The sequence below is a fragment of the Cotesia glomerata genome, linkage group LG2, assembly GCF_020080835.1.
Source record: "Cotesia glomerata isolate CgM1 linkage group LG2, MPM_Cglom_v2.3, whole genome shotgun sequence".
NCBI lineage: Eukaryota > Metazoa > Arthropoda > Insecta > Hymenoptera > Braconidae > Cotesia > Cotesia glomerata.
The window spans coordinates 28614087-28622842 of NC_058159.1; the positions used below are offsets into that span (position 1 = coordinate 28614087).

Here is an 8756-nt window from a genome sequence, read left to right on the forward strand (position 1 = left end):
TATCATTGTTATTATAGTACACCTGGACCCGCAGACGAACAGTTTGTCACGGTAAATGATTTTCTTGTTTGAAAGGGTCATTATCCACCGAAAATAAAAAAAGCCTTACGATGAAACTAAAAATAACTTAAAGAAAAAATTTTTCATTTTTAATTAATGAGGCATTTATTAACTTATTACATTACAGAATATTTCCTTATTTTTTTTCTTTAAGGTTACTATTCCTTTAATGATTATTAAATGCCGGTAATAAGCTTGGTTCTAATAAAATTACAATAATCAATAATGTACTGCTTCGGCAAAAAAAAAATTACGCCAGAGTTTTACACAATTAACTCTTTATAAAATGTAAAATAATTATTTTCACAATTATTTATTTATTTTTTTTTTAGAAACGAGTGAGTCACAAGATGAACGAGCGGTTTTAATACATGATTAAGTTATTAACTGATTGTTATTATCATATCATCATTTCATCACTTTAGAATAATTAATTATCACTATTTTTATTATTATTGTTAATCTTTATAATATTATTATTAAAATTATTTATTATCTTTTGGTGACAATATTATGTGTAATGTACCCTAAAATTATTTGATTACATTTTTTTAGTGACAATAGAATTGATGGAGAACTAATGTTTCTTTTTTTTACAAGTGCCTGTATGTAAGAAAGTACACTAAGAAATTTATTAATTATTCCCGCTCATTATTTATTTTTTTTTTTTTTAATTTTTTTTTTGTTTTTGTTTTCTACAAAGGCCACCGTGACTGATGACTTCTACTCGCTATACAAACAAGTTTTGTTTCATTAATCTTATTTAATTTTTTATTTTTTATTTACTCTTATCCTTAATTATTTTTTATTATTATTATTATTATTATTATTATTCGAACCTTTATTTAAGTAAAGACACAACATGTCCGTAGATTCTAAAAAAAAAAATAACAAATGCGCACATAATTTTCGACATTACCTTTCAATTTTTATAACAAAGGAAACATTGCTCGAAAAATATGTGTAGCAACTGAAAATAATTAAATTCAAAAGAAGAAAAATCTTGTTTTGATACTTTAATTTCCAATTACGCGACGTAAAAATTTAAAATTATTACCGATAAAAATCCTCAAAAAATTAAAATCCATTTTTTTTACAATTTTTTTAGCATTGGTTAAAAAAATTAAAAGCAATTAATAAAATTTAAAAATAATAAAATCTAGACTTGAATGCAAGATTTTTCTTCTCTTAAATTAAAGAAAAATTTTCATTCACCATTTATTGTTACATAGTAATCATTAAGGCTGATCGGTTGTAAATGGTGTTACTCCATTATTTGCCATATTGTCTAAAATGCTGCTGATGTAAGCAGCAACGTCAATTGTCGCCTCTTCTGATCGTATTATAAATGCGTGATCTAAAAGTTTATTGTACTTCGGACGTTGATGTTCTTCTTTTATTAAACTGTAAAATATAAAAAATAATTTATGTTTTTTAAATTAATAATTTTAAAAATATATTTCTTGTCTTTTAAAAATAAACTAGCAATCTTGCAGTCACTATGTGACTGCTGTGACTTGTGAACTATGAATAAATAAAATTTTGCGTTATTAAATAATGACTTTTATTAAATTACACTGTACTTTCTTAATTATTGACATTTTTAAAAATATAAGTTCATCCCGATGTTTCACTCATCAAGAGCTTTCATTTGAATACCCACATGCATTTTGATATATTTTTCATGTATACATATATGTAATATATATAAATATATGAAAAATTGATGTGGGTACTCAAATGAAAAGTCTCAATGAGTATAACATCGGGATGAGCTTATATCTTTAAAAATGTCAATAGTTCACAAGATACAATGTAATTTCTTAATTATGGTAAATTGCACTATACTTTCTTAACTATAGACATTTTCAAAGATATAAGCTCATCCTGATGTTACACTCATCAAGACCTTCCATTTAAGTACCCACATGCATTTTGATATATTTTTCATATATACATATATATAATATATATAAATATATGAAAAATTGATGTGGGTACTCAAATGAAAGGTCTTGATGAGTGTAACATCGAGATGAGCTTATATCTTTAAAAATCTCAATAGTTCCCAAGATACAAGGTTGTTTCTTAATTATGTTAAATTGCACTGTACTTTTTTAACTATTGACATTTTCAAAGATATAAGCTCATTCCGATGTTACACTCCTCAAGAGCTTTCATTTGAGTACTCACATGCATTTTGATATATTTTTCATATATACATATATGTAATATATATAAATATATGAAAAATTGATGTGGGTACTCAAATGAAAAGTCTCGATGAGTATAACATCGGGATGAGCTTATATCTTTAAAAATGTCAATAGTTCACAAGATACAATGTAATTTCTTAATTATGGTAAATTGCACTATACTTTCTTAACTATAGACATTTTCAAAGATATAAGCTCATCTTGATGTTACACTCATCAAGAGCTTTCATTTGAGTACCCACATGCATTTTGATATATTTTTCATATATACATATATATAATATATATAAATATATGAAAAATTGATGTGGGTACTCAAATGAAAGGTCTTGATGAGTGTAACATCGAGATGAGCTTATATCTTTAAAAATCTCAATAGTTCCCAAGATACAAGGTTGTTTCTTAATTATGTTAAATTGCACTGTACTTTTTTAACTATTGACATTTTCAAAGATATAAGCTCATTCCGATGTTACACTCCTCAAGAGCTTTCATTTGAGTACTCACATGCATTTTGATATATTTTTCATATATACATATATGTAATATATATAAATATATGAAAAATTGATGTGGGTACTCAAATGAAAAGTCTCGATGAGTATAACATCGGAATGAGGCTATATCGTTAAAAATCTCAATAGTTCCCAAGATACAAGCTTGTTTCTTAATTATGTTAAATTGCACTGTACTTTTTAACTATTGACATTTTCAAAGATATAAGCACATCCTGATGTTTCACTCATCAAGAGCTTTCATTTAAATACCCACATGCATTTTGATATATTTTTCATATATACGTATATCTAATGTATATAAATATATGAAAAAATTGATGTGGGTACTCAAATGAAAGGTCTTGATGATTGTAACATCGGGATGAGCTTATATCTTTAAAAATGTCAATAGTTCACAAGATACAATGTAATTTCTTAATTATGGTAAATTGCACTATACTTTCTTAACTATAGACATTTTCAAAGATATAAGCTCATCTTGATGTTACACTCATCAAGAGCTTTCATTTGAGTACCCACATGCATTTTGATATATTTTTTATTTATATATATAAATATATAAAATATATGAAAAATTGATGTGGGTACTCAAATGAAAGGTCTCGATGAGTGTAACGTCGGGATGAGCTTATTTTTTTTAAAAATCTCAATGGTTCACAAGATACAAGGTCATTTCTTAATTATGTATCTAAAGATAGAGTATTTTTAAATGCAGCCTAAATACTTATCACCATAAATTGACTATCGATGAGAATGAAATGAAACCTTGAAAAAGCACAAATTCAAGTCTAGACCTTTGCAATGAGACTAAACTTTTCTTATTCTCTTGATAATATATATCAATATAGATTAATGTAAAATTTTTTTTTTCAGAAAATTTTAAATAAAACTGATAATGTAACTTTCACGGTTAAATCTCTTTTAATCATGACAAAGTAATAAAAAAAAATTACCAAAGGGAGATAAAAATAAAAAACTTAAGTCGTTAAGACTTATTAGTTTCAAATTAACCACATTATCAAGCTGACTTAAAACTTTTTAATGTATTCAAAATAATGCAAAGACTTTTAAAATAAAATAAATCTAAGTTTCAAGTAGAATACTTCAGAGCACATTTAAATAATTAGCTATCTTAATTCCGAGTTTTAATTGCTAGTTAATAAAAAAAAAAAAAAAAATTACCAAGTGTTAACAAAGTTTACAAATTCCATAGTAAAATGATTGCCGTTGCCATTGGGCGATAATCGTGGCGGATCACCTTGGACAACTTGATATAACTGTTCAAAAACAGAATTCCACTTGGGATATGGAAAGTATCCAGTTGCGACTTCCATCAAAGTAATTCCTAATGACCAGACATCACTTCTTACATCATAACCGCGAGCTCGTTGAGGATCTATTCGTTCCGGCTACAAAAAAAAAAAAAAAAAAAAAAAAAAAAATCAATAGATTAAATTGAGAAAAAAATAAATTTATCAATTTATTTTTTACAAGTTAAAGATTAAACTTACAGCCATATAAGGCCTGCAACCAGCATCACGTGTACGTGCAATAGAATCGACTAGTTGTCCAGAAATACCAAAGTCACAAAGTTTAATATTGCCACCACGATCCAGTAAAATATTGCTTGGTTTAACATCACGATGAATTATTCTTAATTTTTCTTTAAGATAATTTAGAGCTTTAACAGTAGCCACTGTTATTTTGCCAAGGATACACTCGGGTATCCTTTTATTTAATCTCTCGTAAATAAATTTATAAAACTTGTCTAATGAGGTGTCCATCAGCTCCATACAAATCCAACAGTCACCTTCTTTAAATAAAGCTCCATAAAATTGCACGATGTATGGACACTCGTTTGATTTCATTACCACCTCCAAGTCCATTAATAGTTGATTCTGTTCTCTTTCATCTACCGTAGAACGAATTCTCTGCAATTGTTATATTTATATTTATTATTAATTAAAATTAAAATTAAAATTAATAATGACTTCTCGTTTAATGAGCAATAAATTTAGCAGGTATTTAATAATTTTTAGAACTTTTGTTAACAAATAAATTATGGCAAAAAAAAATTGACATTTGGAATTTAAAATAATTAAAATTGCAATTTTTTTTTAATAATTTTTTAGAATTAATTTAATTTTTAAATAAAATTAAAAATTGGTCAAGTGACAGCTAACTTTAATGTTATAAATTTATGAAAATTAATTTAGCAGATATTTAATAATTTTTAGAACTTTTGTTAACAAATAAAGTATGGCAAAAAAAATAAGAAAAATAATTTACATGTAGAAATTTAAAATAATTAAAATTGCAATTTTTTTTTAATAATTTTTTAGAATTAATTTAATTTTTAAATAAAATTAAAAATTGGTCAAGTGACAGCTAACTTTAATGTTATAAATTTATGAAAATTAATTTGACAGATATTTAATAATTTATAGAAATTTTGTTAACAAATAAATTATGGCAAAAAAAATTGACATGAAGAAATTTAAAAAAATTAAAAATGCAATTTTTTAAAAATAATTTTTTAGAGTTAATTTTATAGAAAATTAAAAAAATTAAAAATGCAATTTTTTGAGTTAATTTAATTGTTAAATAAAATTAAAAATTGGTCAAGTGACAGCTAACTTTAATGTCATAATTTCAAAAAAATTAATTTAGCAGATATTTAATAATTTTTAGATCTTTTGTTAAGAAAATAAATTATGATAAAAAAAAAATAAGAAAAAAAATTGACATGTAGAAATTTAAAAAAATCAAAAATGCAATTTTTTAAAAATAATTTTTTAGAGTTAATTTTATAGAAAATTAAAAAAATTAAAAATGCAATTTTTTAGAGTTAATTTAATTGTTAAATAAAATTAAAAATTGGTCAAATGACAATTAATTTTAATGTCATAATAAATTTACCTTCACAGCCATGACAGTATTGCTTATCCTATGAATCATTTTATTTACAGTACCAAAACCTCCTCGGCCAATTTCACCAACGTCTTGTAGATCTTCACTTGTAAAATCATACACTGTGTCGGGTGATAATTGTAATTTACCAGTGCTTTGCATCGACTGGCACATTCTCAATTTATCCCTAAATTAATTTTAAATTTATAATTCTATTTTTTATAATAAATTTTTAGTTTTTTAACTGAATTACAAGTCAAGTGAAGTGCTCATCAGTAATTTAAATGTGAGTTTTACTTCAACTATTTTATTTTTTGTTTGCAATTAAACTAATTCTTATAAAAAAAATTATACCGTGCTTTATCAGGAAAATGTCCTTGTTGTGGTGGTGTTCGAGATTTAACGGGTAATTTAGACATCGACAAAGGCAAGGTAGGACGTGAGTTTCTAAAATAAATATTATAAAATAAAAATAAATACATTTTTTTAAGAAACAATCCCAAACGTCACATAAAAAACTGTTGACTTTTTGGTAAATTTTATTTAACAAGAACTCAAAAATTAATAATTGTCAAAAAAATTTTTGTGCCGCTTGGGATGGTGAAATAATTTATTTAAAAAAAAAATTAATTAAAAAAAAAAAAAAACTTACGGTACAGGAGAACCAGCAGATGTTCCAGTAGGATTAATTGAAGTAGAGTTAGAGTTACTGGAATTTGCTGGTAAGCTACTGCTCTGTGTTGGTAACGAGAGCTTAAGAGCTCGTCGTTTTTCTGAAAGAAAATTTATTCCATTATCAATAATCCAATCACCAATAATACCGAATCAATACAATATAATAATACAAACAAACTATTTAAACAAAGTAATATTATTATGAATTGTCATCATACTGAAGTTAGCTGTCAACTGTCAATTCTAAAAATTTTTATAACAAATCAATTGCTTCTAAAAATTTTCACTTATAATTTTTATTAATTTTCACATATAGAATTTTTTTTAACTTGATAATTTTTTATTTTATTTAACAATTAAATTAACTCTGAAAAATTATTTTAAAAAAATTGCATTTGCAATTTTTTAAAATTTCTACATGTCAATTTTTTTTGCCATAATTTGACTAAAAAAATTATAAAAATTATTAAATATCTGCTAAATTAATTGAATTAATTCTCATATTTTTACGAAATTAAAGTTAGCAGTCATTTGATAATTTTTTAATTTTATTCAACAAATAAATCTTTTCTGAAAAATTATTTTAAAAAAATTGCATTTATAATTTTTTAAAATTTCTACATGTAAATTTTTTTTTTTCATTTTTTCTGTCATAATTTATTAGTTAAAAAAATTATGACATTAAGGTTAGCTGTCTCTTGACAAATTTTTAATTTTATTTAACAATTAAATTAACTCTAAAAAATTATTTTTAAAAAATTGCTTTTTTTTAATTTCTTTAAATTTCTACGTCAATTTTTTTTTTTTTTATTTTTTTGCCATAATTCATTTGTTAACAAAAGTTCTAAAAAATATTATGAAAATTAAGTTAGCCGACATTTAAAAATTAAAAAGAATTTTTTTATTGAAAAAATGACCACAAAAAAAAAGAAAAAAAAATTGTCATTTGTTAAAAACTTGAAAAATTGTAAGTGCAATTTTTTAAAAATATTTTTTCGTTCTAATTTAATTATAAAAAAAACAATCAAAAATTTTTTTTTTTGACAATTTTTTAATTTTTTTTTTTAAATAAATTTGCTCCGAAAAATTATTTCTAAAAAATTGGATTTTTTATTTTTTTAATTTCCTAAATGTCAACTTTTTTTTCTCATTTTCTTTGATATAATTTATTTATTAGAAAAAATTATAAAATATCTGCTAAATTAATGTTCATAAATTAATTCTCATATTTTTTAATAAATTAATTGTTATAAAATTGTAAAAAAATTTTTAATGTCTGTCAACTTCAGTGTCATAATTATCAGATAATTGACAAAAATACCTGATTCTTTCTGTATGTCATTATTTGAACGGAAATCAAAACGCTGGAAGTTGAATGTCCGGCCAGAACCTGGAACTTAATGACAAGATTATAAATAAATATTGATAAAGTTAAAAATAAATTACAAATTGTCATTAATAAAAAAAATACCTATTTAAGGTAGGTTAGGATAAATAAAGAGGTATTTATCAAAGGCGCGAAATAAAGAAATAAAATAAATAAATAAATAATTTGAAATGTACCTTGGTTCAATTGGTTTGACGATGAATTGCCCTGGCTCTCAGCCATTACAAATAGTTATTATTTCTATTGAAGAAGTATATATGTATTTATATATATATAAAATACAGGTTAAACCACTTGTCAAGGCACACCTTCCAACACCTAGGATACCTTATTCCAACAATTTATCGGATGAACGTACTGATTTTCAGAATAACGCATCATTTGTCTGGTCGATAATTATTTAACTTACTATTTTATGTACAATTATTATTTATTATTATTATTAATATTATTGTTTATTATTTGACAGTCTTATTAATTTATTTAAATGTACTACAAAAAATTATTGATTTTAATAATAACTTTATTTGTTGTAATAAAAAATAATTTGTTCACAATTATGAAAACACAGAGACTGATGGAATAAGAGAGTGATAAGTCAGTAGTGTCTATATAGCTAGTATCTCTGACCGAAAACTCACAAGGCGACACAAGAAAACGCCGTGACTGGTGAACTAAACTCTCAAAACCGGGAAACTAGAGTGACAATAGATTATTTTCAACTACAAACTCTTACCTCGATATAGGGACCGAGCCTCTAGACTGTCACGCCAACTGGTGACTTAAATGTACAAATTACGGGCAAAAGTTTTGAATTTTAACATGAGTTTCACTTTTTATTAATTTTTATCTTAATAAATTGATAGATTTTTGGCAGTATTTTTATCAATATAATTTAGTTATACTTTAAAGTATATAATTACACTGGACTGAAAGTGTAAAATAAATTAACCACTGAAATTTTGATGTTTTTCTCTGACTGGCTGTGGT

General features: G+C 24.1%; 1 protein-coding gene across 2 annotated transcripts; it reads right to left on the bottom strand.

Moving 5' to 3' along the window:
* Positions 1–187: 187 nt before the first annotated feature.
* On the bottom strand, positions 188–8234 carry LOC123259128 (dual specificity mitogen-activated protein kinase kinase 4). 2 transcript variants are annotated; one of them, XM_044719397.1, is made up of 8 exons: positions 7943–8234; positions 7701–7769; positions 6357–6477; positions 6059–6151; positions 5714–5891; positions 4306–4725; positions 3977–4203; positions 188–1464 (listed from the first exon to the last, which is right to left on the bottom strand). In XM_044719397.1, exons 1-8 carry the CDS (start codon positions 7986–7988, stop codon positions 1299–1301), a joined length of 1320 nt encoding a protein of 439 aa, XP_044575332.1. In that variant the 5' UTR covers positions 7989–8234; the 3' UTR covers positions 188–1298. The 2 variants fall into 2 exon arrangements, with proteins under 2 accessions (XP_044575332.1, XP_044575331.1); XM_044719396.1 differs by having other exon boundaries at positions 7701–7775; positions 7943–8232.
* Positions 8235–8756: the final 522 nt, after the last annotated feature.